General features: G+C 44.4%; 1 protein-coding gene across 2 annotated transcripts in view; it reads right to left on the bottom strand.

Annotated features, from left to right (window-relative positions):
* RANBP10 (RAN binding protein 10) overlaps nt 1-27,675 on the bottom strand; it is a 63,134-nt gene that overhangs the window by 28,490 nt on the left and 6,969 nt on the right. Inside the window, exons 3-4 of one of the 2 annotated variants that reach the window (XM_030297838.1) lie at nt 11,958-12,010; nt 1,945-2,028 (exon numbers count right to left, since the gene is read on the bottom strand). In XM_030297838.1, coding sequence (XP_030153698.1) covers nt 1,945-2,028; nt 11,958-12,010 — 137 coding nt within the window. The remainder of the gene's footprint in view (nt 1-1,944; nt 2,029-11,957; nt 12,011-27,675) is intronic. The other variant, XM_030297839.2, reaches the window with a different exon arrangement.

Genomic DNA, 27,675 nt, shown 5'->3' with positions numbered 1-27,675 from the left:
TTTTTTTTCTATTTTTTAAATCATTTTATTTATTTAAGAGAGTGGGAGAGAGGGAGGCAGGAAGTAGGGAGAGGGAGGAAGAGCAAGCTGGGGAGAGGGAGAGGGAGAATCTTAAGCAGGCTCCAGGCTCAGCACAGAGCCTGATGCAGGGCTCGATCCCATGACCCTGGCATCATGACGTGAGCCGAAATCAAGAATCAGACACTCAACCAAATGAGCCACCCAGGCGCCCTGGGTTTCTCTCCCTTGAAGCAACCAAAGTTCTCTGGCTATCGGGGCCACATCTAAGCATCTTTTTGTTCACCTTGCATAACACCTGGCCCAGAGTACATGCTCAAGAAATGTTTGTTGAAATAAAAAGGGAAATGTAGTCAAGGGCTGGCAAGAAGCCTGAAGTACAAGACTGTCAATGATCAGACCATATTGTGACACACTGCCTGTGGGCAATCCTAGGCTTGAGTGTAAGGAGTTTTGTTGTCATTTTTCTTTGTAAGAAAAGCAAAGCAATTAGAGCTGTCTGCCTGCATCATGCCCCCACTTACACAGACTAATGACGAAGCAACTTCTGGGTCCTGGCAAGAGGACTACAGATAGGCTGGAGACCTGGCTCTACACCTGGGTAAGTCATTTAACTTCTTTCAGTTTTCTCATCTATGAAACAAGGAAGCAGATGTAAATACCTCTGCCAGCTCTGGAAGAGTCCATGGTTCTAAGTCCCCTTTCCCATTAAGAGTGTCCAGCAGCTATGGTCACTCCCACACCTCTGGGTAAGCCTCCCCTCCAGCCCCACCACCCTCTGCTTCAGAAGAGAACCCCAAACAGAACTTCTGGACCCAAAGTAAGCAGCTTTCTAAGTTGGCAGCAGGAGCAATCACCCTCTTTGGATGGGCTTGGTGTGAAGCTGGGGTGATAGGCCCGGGAATGAGAGTTGTCACATTTATCACAGGGCTGGAACCAGCTGTCTGAGAGGACAATGAGAGGTGAGGGCCAGAAGAAAACAAGGGGGCACAGCTGCCTGGACCACCACACCCTCCTGTAGGAAGTCAGGTCCAGGTGTCTCTGAGTCAGAGGATAGCTGAGACCATACAATGGGGAAAACACTCTGACAGAAGAGCCACCCAACTAATCATTCTTCCCTCTCCAAAGAGAACGAGCCTTGACACTCCCAGAGAGAACGAATGGGTAGCCAGCCTATGGGTGCCCACACAGAAAAGCCTACCCCTTGCCATGTCAGACACCTATTAGATGCCAGTGATGCAAGGGGAAGCCAAGCCACATTTGGGCCAGAGAGCCCTAGGTGCCCACTTCCGATGTTCTGGCACCACCCACTTCCCCTTCTATGATCACTCAGAGGGGAAGTCTCTATCACAGAAGTGTGGGGGCGGCTGAGGAAAGGAAATGGTTCATCATCTTGGCACTCCCAGACGCCATCCCTGGTTACAATGCCCTGGAGGTAGAAGACTCCCATGGGGGTGCCAGGGACTCCAACACAATTGCTCCAGGAGCCCACGCACTGCAACTTCCAACTGCCAGGACATGTCAGGGGCCTTAGTCCCAAGGAGCTAGCAATTGGAGAGGACTCCCACTGCCAAGTAGAAAGACTGCTTTCTGCCTCTTCAGCACATTAACACAGAATCTTGGAAGGGGGCTGGTGCTGTGCCTGCCCAGGAGGTTCTCGTCCTGGCCTGTGGCTAGCCAGCACACAGAGTCCAGCCCACGCCTCACAAAGTAAACCTGAGCCTTGGCCTCCATGCCACCACGGCAGCCATCTCTCCCCAAGAAATGGGTCCCAGTCACCATTGGGCTTTGGGACTAGACACACTTGGGTTTGAATCCCAGTTCTATCACTTGGCCCACTGAATTCTCTTGACTGAACTCTTTCAGGGTTGGTGAGAGAATTAAACAAGAATGGCTAGGGAATACCAGCCCAAAGGAGGCACTCACCCTCGAATTTCTCTTCCCTCTCCATTTCTAATACCAGTTCCATGGTGAATCCTAGGCACTTCAGACTTCGTACTTCCTTCTTCCCTGAGGGAGCAAGCAGGGATGGAACTGGTCACCCACCTCTCCTAACTAACACCCAGCAATGGCAGCCCCAGGCCTGCTCCACTCTTGCTTGTCCCCGGTTTCCCGGGGAAGCCACCTGGCCTTCAGAGCACTTGACAGAGCTCAACAACCATCCCCCGTGGCTCTCAAAATGTCACTTATGAGACTGGCTATAGAGGAAAGGTGCTGGACTAGCTTGGCCAGGGTGCTTATTGAGCCTGGGATTGCTGTAGAGAGAGCACATGTGCCCTGGGAGACCTCCTGGCAGGGCTGCTTCTCAAGGATGGTCACTTCCTCAGAGGCATCCCTCCCTGGAATCCATCAGATAAATGCTTTTCCCCAAACCTCAAGTATCTTAAAAAAATCTGATAGGATCCACTGCCTGGAGCAGCTCAGCAAAGGACAATGGGAAAGCAAAAGAGATCTTTTCACTCAGCAGACAGTGCAGTGACATTACAGAGGGTCCATTTTGGTACTCACATGGCTGTTACCCCAAGCTCTCAGAACCATGGAACCAAGGAACAGGATCCACACAACCCTAGGGCTATGCCTCTGGCGGCTCCAGGCCAGAGGGGTCAGGGGTACCCTGGGGGTCTGCTCAGCATGGAAGTCAAGGTAAGGAGAGCAGGAGAAAAAGGTTATCTGCAGGTAGGTAGCTGGTGACACCAGGGACTGATACCAGGTGGAGCTTGCCCTCGCAGGGGTACCCAGGCCCTATACTGAGATAGGGGCAGGTGTCAGCTCAAAACCATGGGCAAGGTGAGAGGCTACATAGCCAGCACCTGCATAAAAGCAGCCTTCCATGAGTCATACCTTTTCTCTACCCCAAAAGAAACAGATACCTGATGGCCAGGGGAGGCCCAGGGAAGCCAGGATGGGTATAGCTGGGTCTGGCTAGAACATGGCTCAAGTAGTATCTGCCATATCTATCAGAGCTACCGGCCTGTATCTCAGGATCCCACAGGACAGGCTAGGTCTGTCATCTACTATGCTGAATCAGGCTATGGAAAGGCATAGCACTGTCCCACAAGACTGAGGAGCAAGCTCAGCTCTGAGACCTTGGTATCTTTCCTCTGGAGCCAGGTTTGGCTTCTCCTTGTCTCCACTGAACTTCTTTTGAACCTCAGGGGAAAGTCAGTGGATGGGTGACCCTTGGTAGTGTAGGAGCCTGTGACTTTGCACACATTGCCAGATCCTAAGAGATGGCATGTGCAAAACCCTTCCCAAAAGGAGACTCAGGCATAGTAGTACAGTATTTCCAGGACCCCTAGATACAGATTCCTGCCCAACACTAGTAAGGCAAGGGATTGAGCAGTAACTAGTCTACACTCAGCTCCACCCTGATGTGGCCCCAGCCTCCAACCACACCAGGGGACACTTGAGAATCTCTGTTTTCAGAGACTGACAAACTCAGGTTTCAGAGCTGGCCCTTCTGCTGTCAATGAAACCTGTTACCTCAAAGAACTTAATACAGGTCTTCCTGTGAGTGAGAAAAGAGGCCCACAGAAAAGGACCATGATTCAACTGGCCATGGGGCCAAGGCCACTGCTGGCTCAGGAAGGAGTAGCAGGGAAGCAGAGAGCCTCTTACATGAAAGCAGCTCTGCAGTAGGGACTACGGTGGGTCTTAAAGCACTGGCACCATTAACATCTACGGAAACCACCAGGGATTTTGTACAGCTACCTGGCCCTTGGGCCCCAACTGCCAAACCACCCTCTGCTCTGGACTTCCCAGTGGAACGTGGGTATCTACCCCTCCACTCCCCTCCAGGTCACTTTCCAAGGATATCTCAGACAGAGACAAAACAAAATGATCAAGGCAGTGAGGGGCTGGGCAGCACCATGCACACAAACCCCAACCTATTCTTCCCACAGCTGCGGTCCTGAGCAACTGTTACCCTGGTTTCAGAGAATCTCCTGGCTGCCTGCCTTTTCTAGGCAGGGCTACTTTGAGGCGCCTTATAGGCCTGAACTGCAAGGCCGTCACCAGTCAGCCTCTTCCCTTTACCAGCCTAAGCTGGTACTCACTTGGGAGGCTTGTATGGTATCTACAATCATGCCAGTGTTGCAGAGGACTATTCCCAGGTGTTCTACCAGGGTTAGGAGAAGGCACACCCAGATTTCCAGTGGGGCTCTGATGGTTCAATTCACCCAACTGGACTCACGGAGGGACTGAGCAAAGCCACTGCTATTGATATTTGCTCTGAATAGGCACCTTATGCTACAAGATACGAGGGCAGAAAGAAAGGATATTGAACACCTTGTTACTTATTGTCAGTGCCTGTCACACAGACAGGGGCCAGCCTCTGTACTTGTGAACCTGGCACAAACACCCACGTTCTGCCCTCTGCTCTGCTATCTGCTGTTCCTCTCCCATGACACGTGCAAATGTGAAATATCAGCTGTTTGCAGAAAGTGTCCCACCCAGTAGAAGCAGGCCCCAGCCACAGAGATCAGGACACAAACAGTCCCAGGGACATGCTCCTAACAGACCATTCAGGGCAGGCTTAGGCAAGGCAAGCTCTAGGTGGGGGAAAAGATGCTTACTTGAACATGACCATCCTGTGGGAGCAAGGCACACAGTCCCCTTACTACCCTCCAACCCCCCTACCAGGGCCTCATTGCAAGGTGCCATCTGCTTCAGGAGACATGCTCCCCCACCCCCAGTCCCCAGCTGTGGTTCTCCTAGCTGCTTCTTTTACAACAGTTCGAAGAAAGTGTGCCCCAAGGGTTCTCCTTTGTAGGATTGCAGTAATTAAGGTAATATATGCCACACCAAGAGAACACCTGCCTCCTCCACAGAAATGGCAAGGAGGAAATTATCAGCTGCCCAGCTATGAGGCAGATGGGGCTACCGAACAACACAGCCTAAGTCTCCTTGGCCCTCTCTGAGGTACAAAGCACAAAAGGAAGATCTATCCCATCCTCACCCCCCTCAAAGCACCCAAGATTAGAAGCAGCCCAAAACTCTATCCACAACCCTGACTTTTTCTCCTTGCTTCTTCAATCCAGGGATCCCAGTCTATGCTGCTTGCTGCCAGCTCAGTGATGGGAGGGTTGGGCTGCAGGTACTCACCTGCCTGTAGATAGATCATCCTGCCCTGCTTTTAAGGCATTTGGCCAAGGATTCTGACATTCTTATTTTGGACCACAACTGTTCCTTGGTTTCACACTTAACAGAGGCCAAAAAGTCTTACAAAAGGTAAACATCAAAAGTTCCACATCTTCCAACAGAAACTTCTAACCATGCAAGCTAAGGCATGTCCATATGCTCCTGGGAAAGTCCGACCACCACAGTCTCACACAAGAGGTACTCTCTGTTATCATCTGCCCCAGGGCTAAGTGAGACCCCTAGAGTGGCTATTCTCTACTCGTGACAGCCCTAGAGGCAAAGATGTCCTGGCTGAGCCAGTAAAGGAAAGCCTACAAGAAAATACTTGAAATACCAACTTCCTGACTTTGTTTGCTGTACCATCTTCACCCTCCATAATTCAAGTCCAGCTAGCAGGTACTAAACATGGTTACTCAAATACAGAAAACACAAGCACTGACAGAAAATACTGTTTCAATTACATCTAACTGTACTCTGATATACAAACATTTGAAAACTTTATTTTTAAAAAAAACTTTTAAATGTTTATTTTTGAGAGAAAAAGAGAAACAAAGCATGAGTGGGGGAGGGGCAGAGAGGGAGACAGAGAATCCGAAACAGGCTCTGAGCTGTCAGCACAGAGTCTGACACAGGGTTCGAACCCACAAACCATGAGATCATGACCTGAGCCAAAGTCGGATGCTTAACTGACTGAGACACCCAGGCACTCCTGTAAAAAAAATTTTAAATGTATAGATACTTTCTTCCTCAGGTAGAAAAAAATACTTTTTTTCAATTACAACAAAAGCTAACATGCATGCCCCCCCTTTTTTTTTGGGGGGGGGAAAGTGGGGGAACTAGAAAGCCCCCCCTCCCCCCACCCCGTGCATATGGGATAGGGAAAGAGGGACAGGAAGGAAACTTAGGCAGGTTCCACACTCGGGACAGAGCCCGAAGCAGGGTGAGATTATGACCTGAGCTGAAATCAAGAGTCAGACACTTCACTGACAGAACCACCCAGGTGCCCCAGCACCCCTCTTTTTATCAGGCACTATTCTAAGCACATTATAGGAATTAACTCACTAAATTCTCATAACCATTCCATATAAGAGTTAAGTACTAATATCACTCCCATTTTACAGATAAGGAAAACTGAGCACAGAGAAGTTAAGTAACTTATCTCGGGATGCCAGGATACAAATGCAGAGGGTGGCTCCAGAGTCCATGCTCTTAACCACTGAGCTACATACTGCTCCACAAGCTGACCACAACCCTAAAGGTCTGTTTCCTCACATGACTAAATGCGAGCCTATAGTTGGTTCAACAACACTGAGCCCTAACATACAGAGAAGATGTAGTGTGTGTGTGTGTGTGTGTGTGTGTGTGTGTGTGTGTGTACACATACATACGTATATGTACGCATATATACATACACATACATATACACACACAGATGCAGTGTACATGTGTATGTGTATATATACACATACAGTACATCCACACGATGGAATATTACTCAGCCATCAAAAAATGAAATCTTGCCATTTTTAATGATGTGGACAGAACTAGAATGTATTATGCTAAGCAGAGTAAGTCAGAGAAAGACAAATATATGATTTCACTCATATGTGGAATTTCCCACTCATATGGGAAGGGGGAGAGAAGAAAGGAAAAGAAGCCACAAGAGACTTTTTAATGTTTATTTATTTTTGAGGCGGGGGGGAGAGGGGCAGACTGAGAGGGAGACACAGAATCCAAAGCAGGCTCCAGGCTCTGAGCTGTCAGCACACAGCAGGGCTCGAACCCACGAACCACAAGATCATGACTTCAGCCAAAGTCAGATGCTTAACTGACTGAGCCACCCAGGTGCCCTGACCACAAGAGACTCTTAACAATAGAGAACAAGCTGAGGGTTGATGGAGGGTGGGAGATGGGCCAGGTGGGTGATGGGTATTAAGTAGGGCATTTGTTGTGATGAGCACTGGATGTTATATATAAGTAATGAATCAATGAATTCTACTTCTGAAACTAATATTGCACTGTATATTAACTAAAATATTAAAAAGTTAAAATTAAAAATACTTCTTGGACATCAAACAAAAAGAAAATAACAAGTATTGGCAAGGATATAGAAAAGTCAGAATCGCGGTGCCTGGGTGGCTCACTTAAGCATCCGACTGTTGGTTTAGGCTCAGGTCATGATCTCACAGTTTCCTTGAGTTCAAGCCCCAAGTTGGGCTCTGTGCTGGCAGCATGGAGCCTGCTTGGAATTCTCCCTCTCTTCCTCTCTCACGGTTCGTGGGATCGAGCCTCATATCTGGCTCCGCACTGAGAGTGTGGAGCCTGCTTGGGATTCTGTCTCCCACTCTCCCTGCCCCTCTTCCACTCACGCGCTCTCTCTCTCTCTCTAAAAATAAACCTGACTTTGGCTCAGGTTATGATCTCACAGTTCATGAGTTCGAGCATCACAATGGGCTCTGTGCTGACAGCTCAGAGCCTGGACCCCGCTTTGGATTCTGTGTCTCCCTCTCTTTCTGTCCCTTCCTTGCTTGCACTCTCTCTCTCTCTCTCTCAAAAATAAACATTAAAAAAAAATTTATTAACAAAATGGATTCAATTAATCTAAAAGATGATGGAGACTTTTTATAGGTTTTGATAATTAATCAAAATCATAGCCATTTTCCTATAAAGAGAATCACAGATGGCCAAAGCACAATATAAGGAAAGTGATGCCACAAGAAAGTTACGTGAACAAGCTAACAAGACAGGAAGGGAGTTTTTCAAAAAACGTCCTCCCCCAAAGATCACTCAGCCCTGACGGATTCACTGATAAATTTTTCTAAACTTACAAATTGAAAGTAATCTACATATAGCCATGAAAATAAGGAACCCCTCCCAATGACCTAGTAGGAGTCTTCTTAACTAAACATGATATACTGTGTTATCTCAAAATACACACTTAAGGCATTTATAAATATAACTGTTCACTTCTGATTAAATGCTTCCAGTTAAATATTTCAGAATAAGGGAAAGGAATCCTTTTTTTTTTTTTTTTTTTTAAACCATCATCTAGCACCTCCTGAAGTCCCATCACATGCTTAAGCTCTTAACAGTTCTTACTGCCCAGGAGGCCAAGCTCAGCCTCTACCCCTCTAGAAGGTCTCCTGTACAATTAGCAAATCTGATCACATTTGTCTATGCTCAAAATACTCCTGCAGCCCGCACTCCTTAAATAAAGATGTCCAGTCCCCTTGACAAGGAACATAAGACTCTTCCCTCAACGGGTTCATCCTGACTGTGACCAGGAAGCCATCTCATTGCACTAGACAACTTATAGATCTACTCACAGGCCTTACTGTACCCAGACCCACCTGGCAAACTCCTATTTGTCTCTCAACACCACTGTGAAGCTGCAGTAACCACCCCAACCACTACCCTCCACCAAACACACCTGTATCTACCAAGAAGGTACATATACTCTCAAACATCTCATCTGAAGTTAACACCAAAGTCTCAAATTCCAGACCCAGCCTAGACCATCATCATCACTCCCCTCCTACCATCCATACATCCAAACAGTCTAAAGAGCCTTCACTGCAACCAAGAGTCTCTTGGAAATCAGAAATAACTGGCAGAAAGGCCTCAGTTACTGTCATCCTCCATATCATGTCCCTGCTAGAATACATGCTAGTACTTTCAGGTCCAACTGTTTATGAATGATGATACTTTCAGTTATGGAGGATGTATGCTCATTAACACCCCCCCCCACCAAAAAAGAAAAAAGTGATCCCAGAAAATGGCAAGTGCCAAAGGGGATTCTCATCTTCCATATCCAGCAATGAGATGAACAATGGCAGGCCCACCATCATTCCTAAGAGTGCCACCCCTCTATCCCTACATCTGTCCAGTACTAGCTCTGCCCAGCCATTTAGCCAGCCCTGTAACCTGGGAAAGCCAGAGGTATCCATCCTTCCCAGGAAGAATCCCTATCTAGCTGCAATCTGATTCTTACTTTCCACCTTAAGGAATAATCAGGGAGATTATCAGGGCAGGAAGGAAAGCCCTCAGGCGCTGGCAGGCAGAGTGAAATGAAAACAGAAGCAATACCCACAGAGGCCCCTTTCTCTTGCCAAACAAGACATCCACCAGTGAGGGATGCTAAAAAAGGTGCCAACTCCCCTGATGTGTTAGTGTGGGGACTAACACCTCATCCACTGTCTCTAAGCCCCTTTTCCCTACTGGCCCACACCCTGTGCCTGGACAGGGTCTGACTTCACAAGGGCCCAAAATGGATTTCCCTACAATGTTGTATTAACAACACCAAGGGGTTCCTGGGTGGCTCTGTCAGTTAAGCATCCAACTTTCAGTCAGTTGGCTCAGTCAGTTTGCAAGTTCAAGCCCCATGTCAGGTTCTGTGCTGATGGCTCAGAGCCTGGAGCCTACTTCGGATCCTCTGTCTCCCTATCTCTTTGCCCCTCCTCTGCTCATTCTCTCTCTCTCTTTCACACACACAAAAATAAATAAACATTAAAAAACAAAACAAAATAAGAAAAACCAATGTCAAAGCACATGATCAGCAGCTGGCCTCCAACAGGCCCAGAGGGAGTCAAAAACCTCATCTTATGAACAAGGCAAACAGACCAAGCCAGCTCCATATGGCTCCAACTCAAAAGAGATTCAGATCAGCCCAGGTAGACCTTGAAGCACTCCCCACCCCCAATCTGCTCCACTCCATAGATCCCAAACCCAATGAGCCATGCAAAAACGGTTCTTACTAAAGAAGGATGCGAATGTGGAACTTACAATACCATGCCTAGCACATGGTAAAAGACTACACTCCAAAACCACCTGAAAGACAGACATCAAGACTTCTTGATAGAAAGGCATTTGCTTTTGTTCATTTTGCTTTATTTCTATTTAAACAGATAATATACTCACAAGAAAGAAAATGTGAAAACTTTGAAAGTGGAAAATTTCCTTCCCAGTCCTATCTCTAGCCACCCTGTCCCTTCCCAAGGGACAGCCAATACTACAAGTTTTCCTGTAACTTTCCAAAGGTATCTTACGCATGTACAAGCAGGTACAGGTATAGGCAGGTATTGCCTTTTTTATTTTTACATATCTGGTAGCATATTATATTCTGTTCTATGCCTTATATTTTCAACTTAACAATACATTCTAGAGATTGCTCCAAATAAGTACCTAAAAAGCCTCCTCATTCTCTTCATGGCTGCATTGTATTCTTTTCTGTGGATTAACAAAAATTCACTTAACCAGTCAGTGTTCATGGTTGCTTAAGTGCCGTGTAATAACAGATTATAATAGTTACTTCTGTATGAAAGCCTATAAAAGCCTCTTTTCTCTGCCACTAAAGTAGTGCAAAAGTTCAAAGAGCACATCTGGAATACGAAAAAGATTAACAATCAGTTTACCCTTGATGGTGAATTATTTTTCTAAGCTCCTTGGTTACTAAGAGGCAGAGCTACAAACACTATAGACACATGTAGTCAGCCCAGGCCAGTGGCTTACATAACAAAGATCACAGCTGCATGCTACACAAAAGCCAAACATGCCACACGCACTCTGGTTAATAACTCAAGGACAGTTTTTACTCAGATCAAAGCTAAAAAAATGTCAGACTCCTGACAATTAGCTGAATCCTGAATAAGTGTAGATTTCAAGTATTTGAAATTAGTCAATGAGAAAAAAAATCTGTGAGTGATATTAAACACAGATGGGAAAAGATGAAACATTTAAGTGCTGCTCTCTCTTTGGAAAAAAAACAGTTGCCTTCTTGTGTCCAAGGCACAAACACTAGAGAGGGCCAGGGCCAAAACATAGGGACTTTGCCTGTCTCCATGCTGGTGTTGGGGCAGCTTGTACCATGTCACTTATGCCACTGAAGGGACAAATGGACTTAGGACCATCTTCTGGAACTCATCAGCTTCTGGGAGAGGTTTCTATCACCTCAACTAGACACAGCCCAGGACTAGGCATGAGCCACTGGGCAGAAAATAGCTGAAAGGGTGCTTAGGTAGTAAAGAAGGACCATCTGTGGGGCCCAGAGCATTCCTCAAATCTGAGGTTGCTGACTGCCAACCTAAGTCTTGCACAAATCCTCTTATTTATTAAGAAATTGTCTTGGGGCGCCAGGGTGGCTCAGTCAGTTAAGTGTCCAACTCTTGATTTCGGCTCAGGTCATGATCTCACAGTTCATGAGTTCAAGCCTTGCATCGGGCTCTGTGCTGACAGTAAGAAGCCAGCTTGGGATTCTGTGTGTGTGTGTGTGTGTGTGTGTGTGTGTGTGTGTGTGTGTGTGTGTCTGCCCCTCTCTGTTCACATGCTGTCTCTCCCTCTCTCAAAATAAAGAAGCATTTAAAAAAAAAAAAAAAAGGAAAAAAACTGCCTCAACTGTAACCCAAGTGGGAGGTCACTTAAAGACTCTGATCATTAATATGGTAAAGTAACAAAAAAGCCAGTGTTGGCAATAGCCTTCCTCTCCATATATGCTGCCAGAGTCCCAGGCTGGTCAAAGGTCAATGGGAGGAAGAGCTACTAAGGCATATCCCCACTAGGAGCAAGCTCAGGTTGCTTGGTTTTGACTGCAAATTCCATGAATGACAATCACTTGCCAATTAATTTTTTGGAATGGAAGCCCATACCATCCCAGCCATGGCCAACTTTCAGGATCTTCCACCCAATGGCCTAGCTTTGAGTGGGCAGCCAGAAAAGCCCTCTCTAGCTTCTTGGCTGCCACCATGATTCTCATCACAGAATGGATAAGGAGAGCAAAACAAATATTCTCTTAACCAGTGACTCACCAGGAAGTCTGTTCATGTTGACGCCTTGAGCTGAGAGTCCTATTCCCATGTACCTTCAAAAAAAAATCACACACATAAAAGTTTTTGTTAGCAAATGATTATGTATCTCCCTTCTAAAATATACCTTGGGAAAACAAAATAGGACAAGCAATGAATATAGTGACTCTTAACACACTAGTGGTTCTTAAAGAACCTTCACATTTTGATTCCTTCTTTTTTTTTTAATTTGAGAGAGAGACAGAGAGACAGAGAGAGAGACAGAGAGAACAATCAGGGCAGGAGCAGATGAAGAGGGAGAGAGAGAATCTTAAGCAGGCTCCACACTCAGCATGGAGCTTGACATGGGGCTCGATCCCACGACCCTGGGATCATGACTCCAAGCCAAAATCAAGAGTCAGATGCTCAACTGACTAAGCCACCCAGGGGCCCACATTTTGATTTTCTAATGAAAATCATCTCAATGCCTTAAGTAGCTGGAGAAACAAGAGGTGGTATCTGTAGCCAGGAACCACTGCCTTCAGTTTCAGAGAAAAGTTTCCTGAAATCACTGCTTCCAGTCCCTTGGTTTCTGGCTCCAGCTAAGGTGGTGGAATCTGTCCCTAAGAAGTACCTAAGGTAAGTAGTTCAATCCTGTACGTGGCAGAGCAATACAAGATCAAGCCCATGGGGACATGCCACTCTTCAACAAGGACCAAGACATGGAAAAAGTACAGCCATGTAATGTACTTTCACACAGGATTGTCAAGACCCCTCCCACGGGGCTTCTTCTCTGGGTATCTCCAAACTCATTACCCTCACTGCATACATTCACTGCTGACCTCCTTGATCATCCAGTGTTAGGGGGAGGGTGTTTTAAGTCCCTGAGAGACACCCCCCCCACACACTCCTCCTACCCAGGTACCTAAACAACTAAGCTACCCACAGCCAAGGCAGGGCCCATGCTGCACACCTCTGTCAAAGATGTCTCAGTGGCACTCATGAGTGGGCAGGCCAGAAAAGGAAATGAACAAGGGCACCTGGGTGGTTCAGTCGGTTAACCGTCCGACTTCGGCTCAGGTCATGATCTCATGGTTTGTGAGTTCAAGCTCTGGGTCGGGCTCTGTGCTGACAGCTCGGAGCCTGGAGCCTGCTTCGGATTCTGTGTCTCCTTCTCTCTCTGCCCCTCCCCCACTTGTGCTCTGTCTCTATCAAAAATAAATAAATGTAAAAAAAAAAAAGAAAGAAAAGGAAATGAACAGGGTTTTCTAGCCTGTTTATAGTGTACAAGGAAACAGGTATTTCCCCAAGAACTTAAATATGAGAAACAAGACATTACCTTCTAAGAGTAAAATAGTAGAAACTCACACATGATGCCTGATATCAACTACATGTGAGTGCCAACAGGTAGTTGAGAAGCTTAGAATACTAAAAACACCAACCAAGAGGGCTGAGGTTTAACTTTACGGTTGCAGGTCATGTCACTGAACTTACACTTTAAAACGATTAAAATGGTCAATATTGTTATGTATATTTTACCACACACACACACAAATGTTTTTTAAAGCAATTACACAGGGTTGTCTTATTTTGACCACTTCCAAGTAGCTATACATTTACATTCCAACTGTTCCCTACTGTAAATAATTCTGCAAGGAACACTTCCACATACATTTCCCCATCTTGGACTATTTCTTTTTTACCCCTGACATGCTCCATGCACCTATGTACCTGTTTCTACCACTACCAGAGTTCCCACAACATGGTGCTACTGTCTCTGCAAGTCCTTCATCTACAGTAATGCTCCTTTGCCCTTCTCTGGCTGGCTGTGCCACTGGGTTTTGGGGGAGCAGCCTCTACCATCCAAATAAAGGATCGGATCAGGCAAGGAAGGAAGGCTCTGACCCACACATCTTCCTCTGAAACCAGCTACCCCATCATGCTGGCAGGAACCAGGAAAGGACACCAACCAACACATGACCCTGATAACTTGGCCTGCAGAAGTTAGGGGAAAGAGGAGGGAAGGGAAAGGAACAGCACTTCAAAGAGGGACTTGCACAGTTCAAAGGACGCAGGCTCTCAAACTGCCTGCTACCTCCTGCCAAAAAAGGGCCTTGAAGAACCACTGGGAGAAGCTGTATAAGACTGCTGGCAAGATTCCTATTAGATTAAAACCTGTACTTTTTCCTGGAAAAACAGCAGCCCAAATAATCAGCTTCCTTACTTTATATGGTAGAGGCCACCAAAAGCTGGTCTCTATTCTCTTAATGCCTCAGCTGACCAAGCAGCCAATGACCTCAACTGCCCTGAAGTCATTAATCAACATAATCATGTACAACATAACCAGGGATTTCCCTGACTTGGATGTCGGCCCACTTACCCTGCCCTGTTTGGAGGGGCCTGAGCCTCTGCTCAATACTACATGTGATCCCATCCCTGGCATGCAGGCTTCCTGACACTAAGATGAGGGTTTGTGTTTGGAGCACATGTTTCCTAGATGACCCTTGACCACTTAAGGTCAATGCAAATAGGGAAGGTCAAACAGCTTGGCCACAGCAACAAGAGTTTAATCCCACAAGCTTCCATGGGAATGAGGAACTACTAAGGCACAAGTATTCAAACACAACTTGCCTAGGCTTCTGCATTGTGGAAGCCTTTTCCACCTCCAGAAGCTAGCCCTCAACACCCTCCTATAAACTCTCTGCCCCATAGATGGGACAGTGGTTACCAGTGGATGGCCTGGAAGCCTTTACATAAACTCTAGGGTCAACTTGCAAATCCAAGTGGATGAACTAAGGGTAAAGCACCTAGAGGATCCATTACCCACACTTGGGAGCTATGTCACCTGCAGGTGTCAATGACACTGGGAGCAGCCCCACAGGAGCCTAAGTTGCATATTCATATGAAGTCAGCACTGAGTCAGTGTTCAAAAGAATTGAGTCCCAACTCTTCAAACAATGGGTGACATTATTCCAAAAGTATGATGTTCTAAAATTACAAAAAGATGCAGCCTTCTACCTTCCAGCAAGTCTTCATGCACATGAAAACTATTATCCAACCAGTCTGAGATAAGCAGAGGGTAAAAAAGGTGTAAGGACCCTGTGAATATACTAAAAAACACTGTATTGTATACTTTAAGTGGATGAATTGTATGGTATGTTAAGTTACATCTCAGTCATATGCAACAAACTAAGAATAAAAGGCATCTGTCTCAACATAATAAAGGCCATATATGATAGGCCCACAGCTAACAGCATATGTAATGGTGAAAGATTGAAAAACGTATCCTAAGATCAGGAACAAAACAAAGATGCCTGCATTTGCCATTCTATCCAACAGAGTATTACAAGTTCTAGCCAAAGCAGTTAGACAAGAAAAAGAAATAAAAGGAGCTCAAATTGGAAAAGAATAAGTAAAGCCATCTCTGTTCACAGATGACATGATTCTATATGTAGAAAACCCTAAAGATTCCACAAAAATACTGTTAGAACTAATAAACATATTCAGCAAAGTTGGAAGGATACAAAATCAACACATGAAAAGCAGTTATTTTTCTACACGCTTACAATGAACAATCAAAAAAGGAAATTAAGAAAATAATTCCATTTATAATAGCATTATAGAGGATCAAATACTTAGGAACAGACTTTACCAAGGAGGCAAAAGACTTGTACACTAAAAACTATAAATGTTGCTGAAAGAAATTAAAGAAGACACAAATAAATGGAAAGACATCTGTGTTCATGAATTGGAAGACAATATTGTTAAAATGCCAATACTACCTACCCAATGTGATACACAGATTTAATGCCATTCATATGGAATCTCAAGGAACACTGATTAGTCAAAACAATCTAGAAAAAGACGAAAAAAGTTAGAGGACTTACACTTCCTGATTTTAAAATGTACCACAAAGCTATGATAATCAAAACAGTGGTGGAGACAGACATAAAGACCATAGTAATAGAATAGAGAGCACAGAAATAGACCTTCCCATATATGGCCAATTGATTTTGACAAAGATGCTAAGACCATTCAATTGGAAAATAACAGTTTTTTCAACAAATGATGCTGGGGCAATGGGATAGCCTCATGCAGAAGAATGATGTTGAAGACTTACTATACACCATGTGCAAAATTAACTTAAAACAGATCAAATACAAAGACCTAAACTGTAAAACTTTTAGCAGAAAACATAGGAGAAAAAGTTTACATTAGAACTGGCAATGATTTCTTGGATATTACACCCAAAGCACAGGCAACAAAAGAAAAAAAGTACACCACATCAAAATTTTAAACTTTTATACCTCAAAGGACACCATCAACACAGTGAAAAGCAACCGATGAGAAAGGAGAAAATATTTGCAAGTCATCTATCTGATGAGGGTTTAATATCCAGGATATTCAAAGCACTCATACAACTCAAAAAACAGGGGTGCCTGGTTGGCTCAGTGGGTAGAGCATGTGACTCTTGTGTGGAGCCTACTTAAAAAAATTTTTTTTAATTAAACAAAACAAAATAAAAAACACGGTTCAGTAGGTTAAGCATCTGACTCTTGTTTTCGTCTCAGGTCATGATCTCATAGTCGTGAGATTGAGCTCTGTGTTGGGCTCTACACTGACCGTGGAGCCTGCTTAAGATTCCTTCCCTCTGCCCCTCCCCTGCTTATGGGTGTGCAAGCTTTCTAAAAAAAAAAAAATTTAATTTAATTTAATTTAATATAATTTAATTTAATTTAATTTAATTTAAATTTAAAAATGGGGTGCCTGGGTGGTTCAATTGATTAAGCATCCAACTTCAGCTCACGTCATGAATTCACAGTTGGTGGGTTGGAGCTCCACATCAGGCTCTCTGCTGACAGCACAGAGCCCACTTCAGATCCCCTCTCTCTCTCTCTGCCCCTCCCCTGCTTACACTCTCTTCCTCTCTCTCTCAAAAATAAATAAACATTAGGGGCACTTGCATGGCTCAGTCAGTCAGCTGAGTGTCCGACTTAGGCTCAAGTCATGATTTCGCAGTTCGGGAGTTCAAGCCGCTGGTTGGGCTCTGTGCTGACAGCTCACAGCCTGCAGCCCACTTCAGATTCTGTATCTCCTGCTCTCTGCCCCTCCCCCACTCACGCACTGTGTCCCTCTCTTCTCTCTCAAAAACGAATAAACATTAAAAAAAATTTTAATAGTGAAATAAATATTAAAAAATTTTTAAGTTTATTTATTTATTTCGAGAGAGAAACAGCGTGAGCAGGGGAGAGGCAGAGAGAGAGGGAGAGAAAGAAAATCCCAAGCAGGCTCTGCACTGTGAGCACAGAACCCAACGCAGGGCTCGAACCCACAAACCATTAAGATCATGACCTGAACTGAAACAGAGTTGGATGCTTAACCGACTGAGCCACCCAGGCGCCTCTCAAAAATAAACAAACATTAAGAGGCACCTGGGAGGCTCAGTCGGTTAAGCGGCTAACTTCGACTCTGTTATGATCTCACAGTTGGTGAGTTCAAGCCTCACACAGGGCTCTGCGCTGCCGATTCAGACAGAGCCCGGAGCCTGCTTCCGATTCTGTGTCTCCCTCTCACTGCACCTGCCCTGCTCATGCTCAGTCTCTCTCTGACTCTCAAAAACTAAATAAATGTTAATAAAAAAATTTTTTTTAATGTTTAATTTTTAACATAGAATTATCATATGATCCAGCAATTCCACTTCTGGGTACATGCCCAAAAGAATTGAAAACAGGGACTTGAACAGGTATCTTTACACGTGTATTCATAGCATTATTCACAACAGCCAAAAGGTGGAAGCAAACCAACCTAAGTGTCTACTGCTGAATGGATGAAATGGATAAACAGAATGTGACACATATACATAATGGAGTATTACTCGACCTTATAAAGGAAGGAAATTCCGGGGCTCCTGGCTGGCTCAGATGGAATAGCATGCAACTCTTGACCTTGCGATTGTGAATTTGAGCCCCAAGTTGGGCATAAAGATCACTTAAAAAATAAAACTTTAAAAAAAAAAAGGAAGGAAGGAAATTTTGATGTATACTACAACATGGAGGAACCCTGAAGACATCACATGAAGTGAAATAAATTAGTCACAAAAAGACTAATTCTGTATGATTCCACTTATACAAGGTATCTAGAGCAGTCAAATTCATAAAGAACGTAGAATGGTGGTTACCAGGGCCTAGAGGGTGGTAAGAATCAGGAGTTATTGTTTAATGGGGACAGAATTTCAGTTTGGGTCTCTCTTTTTGTCAAATAATAAGCTTAAAAAAACCCAGGTGTGGTAAGTTTCTTTTTACAGAGGCTCTTGAGATCATTCACCCATTCCATAAAGATTCTCTGTGCCCAATATGGTGCTAGGGATACAAGGGTAGGGCCTAGATTCAGTCCCTGCATTCTGACAGTTTCCACTGGCACGTCAGGAGCAAACCAGAGACTCGGGGTACACTGACTTGGGAATTCCCAGAGGAAATAAAGGCTGAGCCAAGCTCTGGTAAAGGAGATGAAGGGAAATAAGAGGAGGACATTCCATGCAGAAGCAGCAGAATGTGCTGAGGCATAAAGGCCAAAAAGCAGCGCACAGTCAAGGAACTGAGAGAAATCAGTGTGGCTCATCATAGTTTGGGTAGACCTAAAAAGAGTCAAAGCTGCAGCAGGAAACAGGCTATTCATGCACAGCTTGCGTGCTAGCTTAAGGAGTTTGAACATAGAAGGTCAATAGGAAGATGCAGAAAGGGTTTAGAAACGGGCACCACTGATCAAACCACTGATATGTGTAAAATGGATTGAAAAGGCAAAAAAGCTAAGGGCGCCTGGGTGGCTCAGGTTAAGCGCCCGACTTCGGCTCAGGGCATGATCTCAAGGTTTGTGAGTCTGAGCCCCGCATCGGGCTCTGTGCTGATAGCTCAGAACCTGGAGCCTGCCTTGGATTCTTTGTCTTCCTCTCTCTCTGCCCCTCCCCCATGCACGTGGGCTCGCGCGCGCTCTCTCTCTCTCTCTCTCTCTCTCTCCCAAAAATAAAAATAAAAACATTTAAAAAAGAAAAAAAGAGGGGCGCCTGGGTGGCTCAGGCGGTTAAGCGTCCGACTTCAGCTCAGGTCACAATCTCGCAGTCCATGAGTTCGAGCCCCGCGTTGGGCTCTGGGCTGATGACTCAGAGCCTGGAGCCTGCTTCCAATTCTGTCTCCCTCTCTCTCTGCCCCTCCCCCATTCATGCTCTGTCTCTCTCTGTCTCAAAAATAAATAAACGTTAAAAAAAAATTTTTTTTTTTTAAAAAAGAAAAGAAAAGGCAAAGCTAGAGGCTACCAAAATGTCCTAGTGGAAGATGACAGGGCTGCACAGGACAGAAGCAATGAGGATGGCAAGACATGGAGAGAGCCAAGTGCTCTTTATTTTTTTAAAGATTTTATTTTCAAGTAATCTCTATACCCAATGTGGGGTTCAAACTTATAACCCCAATATCAAGAGTCCCATGCTCTACTGAATGAGCCAGCCAGACAACCCTGAGCCAAGTGTTCTTTAGAACACAGTAAACTTATGCATGGGGGAGGAGCTGCCCAGGGCACAGCCAAGCACAACCAGTCACCAAAGAAAGGGCAATTCTCTGAGGCCCACTTGCAAACTTTGGAGCCCGGGTGCTTGGCCTGTCAGTAGTAGTCCTTTACCAGCTCTGTTCCAGCCCTGGAGTTTACACTGTGCTCAAGCACCCAAACAAAAAACATACCTGCATCAGCGCAAACATATCAGACAAACCCAGATTCAAATCTCACCTCTGCCACTGGGTTCATCATACACCCCAGTCAGCTTGTCAGAGACTATTCTTCAGCTATCTCCATCAGTCCAGACAGCCTTTAATGTAGCCACTGAACTGGATCCTGGGCACGGTGCTGGAAGAGCTGCTGGTGGACACTGGACAAACCCACTGTGCTTCAGTTCAGGCACTAGAGGCTTTTCTAGCATTGGAATCTAGTAAAGTAGGCCATTTTCAAAGGCCTAGATCTTGGGACATTAAAAAACAATTGCCAAGGAAAAAAGGAGGTGAGCATTTGCTTCCTTTTTGGTAATGGTGGGAACACTAACAGATACAAGCTGACTTCGTCACGGGAGAGAGGCAACAAGGGGTTCTCATTCCCTAAGCAGATAACTGAAACAGACAGCACTTAGCTCCCCTATATTTAGCATCTTCACTAGGGCTTTCTTTTCAAGCAGCAGGATATATCTGAGGAGCTTGGAGGCAAAGTTATTACCCCATATCATGACTGAAAGTAGGGTAAACCCATTTGATTTACTCCTTTCTTCCAAAGGGCAGCAAGATGGAAAATACCATTTGTCAGAGATGTGAGACAGCCAGTAAATGTAGAGGAGGGAAAACAGAGGATAAGCTCTTCATGGCAGTGAGACCATGAGTTGGCCCTCTACCTTCTCAGTTTCTATCTTCACTGCTAACAACACAACACAAGCTAGAGCTAGAAGAGCAACTCTGTCTCTCGTGGACTCCAGAGAGAAGAGGACAGCAAGTGAGCATGGCCTCAGCTGAGCTGGAGAGCAGCAGCTGTGGTAAGGCCCTCAGCTGACCACAGAGCCATGTCTGCCCTGAAGACATGGAGGCAGGCAGTAGGGGCAAACTGGGGCCCTGGAAAATGACCTGCAATGAAAATGGACTGGTGATTTCTGGGGCCTGTGCTGCCCTTCACCCCCCACCTCCCACCTCTGCTGACTCTCCCATAAAAGCAACTGTCTGCAAAACCCTGCAGTCACGCGGAGATGCAAGCACACTCCGATCAGCTTAGATTCTTCTTTTTTCTCTTTGGTTTTCCAGATTTTCTACAAATAACATGAATTACTTTGATAGAGAAAAATCATTTTCGAGACAGTTGGTGGTCACATACTGTGAAGGTCATTGGCTCTCACCCATCAGACTCTCCCTGGATTGTCCCAAGGCAACATTTCAGTGCCAGAGGGACACACTGGAGGACCTGGCCTTCATGGTCAGCTCCTCAGTACACCCACTTACTTCCCTGAGCCTTGACAGGAGGACAGAGGCTACCTCAGAAAAGCACATCTTCAGAAACAGCAGGAAATGGTCAAAATCCCTGCTCAGCGGAGAAGCTGGGACTCTGGCTCATGTAGCACCCTGTGCGTCCCAAGCGCAACCCAGAGCACACACCCAGGAGACCCTCCTACAGTGACACTGGCTCAGCACAGCTCCAACTGACTAGAGTTTCTTCCATGACCCAAACTGGTCTAGTGGTGAACAGACGACAGGACCTTAGAAACCAGGCCTCTGGAATCTCACACTCTCCAGAGATATACAACAACATGTGGAGGGAAGGAGACCACCACTTTGCTGTTATTACCCAACCAGTCCTGAGAGACAGCCTGGAGCACTCTACCGGAGGAACCTCTGTGGCAACAAGTCTGACACTCCTTTCCTGCCTCCTGATGAGAAGCACCTGAAGAGTTTTAAAGTAACTGGAACACTTTGCAGCCGGGCTCCAGAGATAATACCCCAGACTCTGAAGCCCGGTCTCAGACACTCGAGTCTAATTCAGGACTGTGGGTCTTGGATTTCACCCCACATCTCAAGTTCCCTATAAGAAGAGGAGAGGTTGGACTAAAGGGCTCCTAAGCTCCTTCCCGGCTCTGACCTAGAGACTTTAATTCTTGGCAGAATAATGTCTGGATACTGTTACAAATGTGCTGTACCCAGATGAAAGCCCAAGATGGGGTAGACCCTGAAACAGCAATCAAAGAGCCACCAAGAAAACATCAAAAGTAAAGGAAATTACAGACCAATATATTTCATAAGTACAGATGCAAAAATTTTCAAGAAAACTGTAGGAAACCAAATCCAACAATGTATTAAAAGGATTACATACCATGACCAAGTAGGATTTATCCCATGAAGGCAAGGGTGGTTTAACATAAGAAAATCAACCAATATAATAAAACACATTAATAGAACAAAGGAAAAACACAACTATATGATCATCTAAATTGACGTAGAAAAAAAACTTTACAAAATCCAACACTCCCTCATGATAAAAGCACTCAGAAAACTAGGAATAAAAGGAACTTTCTCAAGACAATAAAGGGTATTTATGAAAACCCAATGGTAAGAGACTGAAAGCTTTTCCTCTAAGATTACAATAAGACAACGATGGCCACCTTTCATCACTGCTATTCAACATTGTAGTGGAAGTCCAAGCCAGAGCAATCAAACAAGAAAAAAAAATAAAAGTCATCCAAACAGGAAAGAGATACGTAAAACTATCTCTATTTGCAGATGACATGATCTTATAAAAAAATCCCATCAGTACACAGAAAGCTCACTAGAGCTAAAAGAAATGAATTCAGCAAAGTTGCAGGACACAAGATCAACATACAAAAAGCAGTTGTGTTTCTATATACTACCAATGAACAATCTAAAAAGTAAATTAAGGAGTACCTAGGTGGCTCAGTTAGTTGAGCATCCGACTTCGGCTCAGGTCATGATCTCATGGCTCGTGGGTTCAAGCCCTGTGTCAGGTTCTTTGCTGACAGCTCAGAGCCTGGAGCCTGCTTTGGATTCTGTGTCTCCATCTCTTTCCGCCCCTCCCCCACTCACACTCTGTCTCTCTCTCTCTCTGTCAAAAATAAACATTAAAAAAAATAAATAAAGGGGCGCCTGGGTGGCTCAGTCGGTTGAGCATCCGACTTCGGCTCAGGTCATGATCTCACAGTCTGTGAGTTCGAGCCCCACGTCGGGCTCTGTGCCGACAGCTGAGAGCCTGGAGCCTGTCTCGGATTCTGTGTCTCCCTCTCTCTCTGACCCTCCCTCCTTTATGCTCTGTCTCTCTCTGTCTCAAAAAAAAATTAAATAAACGTTAAAAAAAATTTTTTTAATAAATAAATAATAAAAACTAAATAAAAAGGAAATTAAGAAAATAACTCCATTTATAATATAGCATCAAAAAAATAAAATACTTAGGAACAAATTTAGCGAAGGAAACAAAAGTCATACACTAAAAACTATAAAACACTGCTGAAAAAAATTAAATTAGACACAAATAAATGGAAAGACATCCTGTGTTCATGGATTGGAAGACTTAGTATTGTTAAGATGGAGAGTATTGTTAATATTCTCCAAACTGATCCACAAAAATCAACTCAATCCCTACCTAAATTTCAACAGTGTTTTTTGCAGAATTGGAGAAGTCAATCCTCAAAATCATATGGACATGCAAGGGACCCCAAGTAGCTAAAATAATCTTGAAAAAAGAAAAGCAAAGTTAAAGGATTCACACTTCCTGATTTTAGAATGTACTAGAAAACTACAGTAATCAAAATAGTGTGGTACTGACATAAGGTAGGAACATAGACAAATGGAATAGAATTTAAAGTCCAGAAATAAACCCATATCTATGGTCAAATTACTTTCAACAAGGGTGCCAAGTCCATTCAATGGGGCAAGAATAGTCTCTTCCACAATTGGTGCTGGGACAACTGGACTTCTACATGCAAAAGGATGAAGTTGAACCCCTCCTCCATATCATTTATAAAAATTAACACAAAATGGGTAACAATCTAAATATAAGAACCAAAACTATAAAATTCTTATTACAAAACAGGGAAAAGCTTCATGACCTTGAATTTGGCAATGGATTCTTAGATGAGACACCAAAATCATGATTAACAAAATAAAAAATTAGATAAACTGGATTTCATCAAAATTAAAATTTTGGGGGCATCTGGCTGGCTCAGTCAGTAGAATTCACAATCTTGATCTCAGGGTTGTGAGTTCAAGCTCCACGGCATGGAACCTACTTAAAAATTATTTTAGGGGGCGCCTGGGTGGCTCAGTCAGTTGAGCGTCTGACTTCAGCTCAGGTCACGATCTCACTGTCCGTGAGTTCAAGCCCCATGTCGGGCTCTGTGCTGACAGCTCAGAGCCTGGAGCCTGCTGCGGATTCTCCATCTCCCTCTCTCTCTGCCCCTCCCCTGCTCATGCTCTGCCTCTCTCTCTCTCTCCCTCTCCCCCTCTCTCTCTCTCTCTCTCTCAAATTTAAATAAAGATTAAAAAAAAAAATTATTTTAGGTAGGACACCTGGGTGGCTCAGTCGGTTAAGCCTCTGACTCCTGATTTCGGCTCAGGTTATGATCTCACGTTTCAGGAGATAACTATAAATCCTGAAAACATTACGCTAAGTGAAATAAACAAGACATAAAAGGACAACTTTGTCTGATTCCATCAATATGAAATACCTAGAATAGGCAAATTCATAGAAACAGAAAGGTTACAGGTGCTGGGAGGTGGGTGGGAATAGGGAATTATTGCTTAATGGGTACAGAGTTTTGTTTGGGGTGATGAAAAAGTTTTGGAAAATGGTGGTGAAGATTGCATAAGACTGTGAATGCAATTAATACCACTGAATTGTACACTTAAAAATGGTTAAAACGACTTTTTTTTGTTACCAATATTTTACCACACACACACACACACACACACACACACACACACACACACAGTCACCAAGAACACTCCTAGGGCCCTGCATGTCAGCATTAGCCTCATCTGGCTTTTCCAGATGAGACAAGGAGGCCTTGGCACAGAGTACAGTGGAAAGCATCAGAGGATTCTGGCCTTATACCAGGGCCAAAAGAAGTCCCTCACCATAAGCAAATAACAGATGACAAAAGTAAAGAACACAGACCTAGCTCTTTTTATTTTCTATCAATTTCTTCTTATAGAAAATGTGGATTTTATGGGCTGGCAAGCCCACAGGCACTTTTAATAAATGCTGTTTAAAATATATGAACCAAGGATCATGGGACCTGAACATTTTAAATTTAAGCTCCATCAACTGAATGTCTCCAGGCCCACAGAACTCTGGTAGGAAGCGACAAAGAGGAGAGAAAAGAGACAAGCTCCCCAGCCTTAGGGCTGAGACAGCTCTTGGAGGCTAAGGGAAGGTATCAGCTCTGTCTGTCACCACTGCTCCTCCCCCTTGCCCCAGACCCCTGAAGAGCTACTAGAATCTTACCTGATAGTTTCATCTTGACATCTGACACCTTAGCCACAGCTCAGCAGGCTGGCAATCTTGTTCTTATCAGAACCTGCCCTAGATAAAGAAATCAACAGCCTCCCTAACAAGAGATCTCTAGGACCACGGTTACAAATGGCCCCTGGGAGACATTTCAGGAAAAACACCAACTGGCATTTAGGTCTGAAATAAGGGCTAATATTTATTTCATAGTCTGATGGGCTTGCTTAAAGCCACAGTCCATCAGGACACTGGCTGCTGTACACACGTTGCTCCTCTAGCAGCCACAGCCCCATTTTGCCCCTCTGCTAAGAAGCCATCCAATTACCTGCTGAGCCCAATTCTGTGCAGGTCCCCCACTGAGAGACGGGGCATTACAGAGATGAATGAACTGAACCCAGCACCATTCAAGGAAAAACATGCCTGAGGCAAAAGGCTTTGAGTCAGGATGTGCTTCTTGGGAAGAAGGTGTTTCTGAACGTGGGTCTGGAGTGCCTCATGCATCCACTGCCAAGGGCACTGTCAAAACACCCACAGAGCCACAAGACAGAAAGGGGGACAACAGTCCCCATGGGTGGCCCCAGACAGGTTACTCACACTCCGGGTTCTGGCTTCTTCCCTAAGAATCTTGGGAATCTCAAGTACCAAGCCTTGCCTTTCCAGAGCCTGTCACATTCAGAAACCAAATACACTGCCCTTAACCAGAGTGTATAGGTAGTTGGTACCTTAACTTAATATGAAAGAGTTCCCACCAGACCCCATATCCAGTAGGCTCCGGGCCCTAACCTCTACTTCTCTGGCCCTATGTAACTATAGAGCTAGAGCATAGCTGAGTGTGGACACAGCAAATGCCCTTAGTTACTCAGACATTACCCTTAATGTTCTAATTATAGGTATTCATCCAGAAACTGGCCTTGAGTTTGCTGGTTTGTAACCGAGCATCTTTCATTATTTTCAGGAGGGCATCTTATTTAAGTAACCTCACCCACCATTACCTGGAAGCTCTAAGTTTCAATGAGTTTGAAAACATCAAATTCCAGATATTAAACCATTTTCTGCTTAAACTATCTGGAATGGTACCTGCTTTCTGCACTGGCCTCAAGTGACAGAACATACATAACGGCAATAACCTAGATTTGTTTAAAACTGCATCTCTCGGTCCTTCTGCCGTTTTTAAAATGGAGTCAGGGGCACCTAGCTGACTCAGTCAGTGGAGTGTACAGCTCTTGATTTCAGGGTTGTGAGTTGGGGCCCCACACTGGGTGTAGAAACTACTTAAAGATAAAATCTTTTTGAACAATTTAGTTTAAATAAATAAATAAATATGTACACTGTGTCAGATGTTGATAAATTCTATGTATTATTTACATTTTGGTTTTTTAAAAAAAGCAAATATAACTACCAACAAACTCCTGGCACAACAGTTGTTATTAAAAGAGAGCATTCTAGGGGCGCCTGGGTGGCTCACTTGTTGAGCAGCTGACTCTGGCTCAGGTCATGATCTCTTGGTTCATGAGTTCGAACACCACATCTGGCTCTCTGCTGTCAGTGCATAGCCTGCTTGGATCCTCTGTTCCTCTCTCTGTATGTCCCCTGTTTGCACTCTCTCTCAAAAATAAATAAACATTTAAAAAAAAATAAAAAATAGGGGTGCCTGGATGGCTCAATAGGTTAAGTGTCCAACCCTTGATTTTGGCTCAGGTCATGATCTCACAGTTTGTGAGTTTGAGCCTCACATCAGGCTCTGTGCTGGCAGCATGGAGCCTTCTTGGGATTCTCTCTCTCTGCTCCTCTTTCTCTGCCCCATTCCTACTCGCTCGCTCTCTCTCTCTCTCTCTCTCTGAAAATAAATAAACATTAAAAAATTGAAGATAAAATAAAAATATGATTACACACATACATATATACATACATAAGAGCATTCTAGGGGCACCGGGGTGGCTCAGTCAGTTGTGTGTCCAGCTCTTGATTTTGGCTTGGGTCATGATCTCCTAGTTCATGGATTCATATAGGGCTCCGTGCTGACAGTGTGAAGCCTGCTTGGGATTTTCTCCCTGTCCCGTTCTCTGTGTCCCTCCCCCACACTCTCTCTCAAAATAAATAAACAACAAATAAATAAATAAAGCATTCTACCCCAATTTTTATAGCAGCATTATCAACAATAGCCAAACTATGGAGAGAGCCCAAATGTCCATAGACTGATGAATGGATAAAGATGTGGTATATATACACACAATGGAATATTATTCAGCCACCAAAAAGAATGAAATCTTACCATTTGTAATGATGTGGATTGAACTAGAGTATACTATGCTAATACTATGTACTATGAAATAAGTCAATCAGAGAAAGACAATACCATATGATTTCACTCATATGTGGAATTTAAGAAACAAAACAGATGAACATATGGGAAAGGGGAAAAAAAAGAGAGAGAGGGAAACAAACCATAAGAGACTCATAATGACAGAGAACAAACAGGGTTGATGGAGGCAGGTGGATGAGGGATGGGCTGGCTACATGGGTGATGGGTATTAAGGAGGGCAACAGTGATGAACACCTGGTGTTGTACGTAAGTGATAATCACTGATTTCTACTACTGAAACCAATGTTGCACTGTATGTTAACTAACTAGAATTTAAATAAAAGTTTAAAAATACTAAAAATTTTAAAATTTAAAATTAAAAAATAAGAGAGCATTCTATAAAACAGCCCA

The sequence above is a fragment of the Lynx canadensis genome, chromosome E2, assembly GCF_007474595.2.
Source record: "Lynx canadensis isolate LIC74 chromosome E2, mLynCan4.pri.v2, whole genome shotgun sequence".
Classification (NCBI taxonomy): domain Eukaryota; kingdom Metazoa; phylum Chordata; class Mammalia; order Carnivora; family Felidae; genus Lynx; species Lynx canadensis.
Note: the sequence above shows the minus strand (reverse complement) of the source record. Positions and strands in the feature narration are given on the sequence as shown.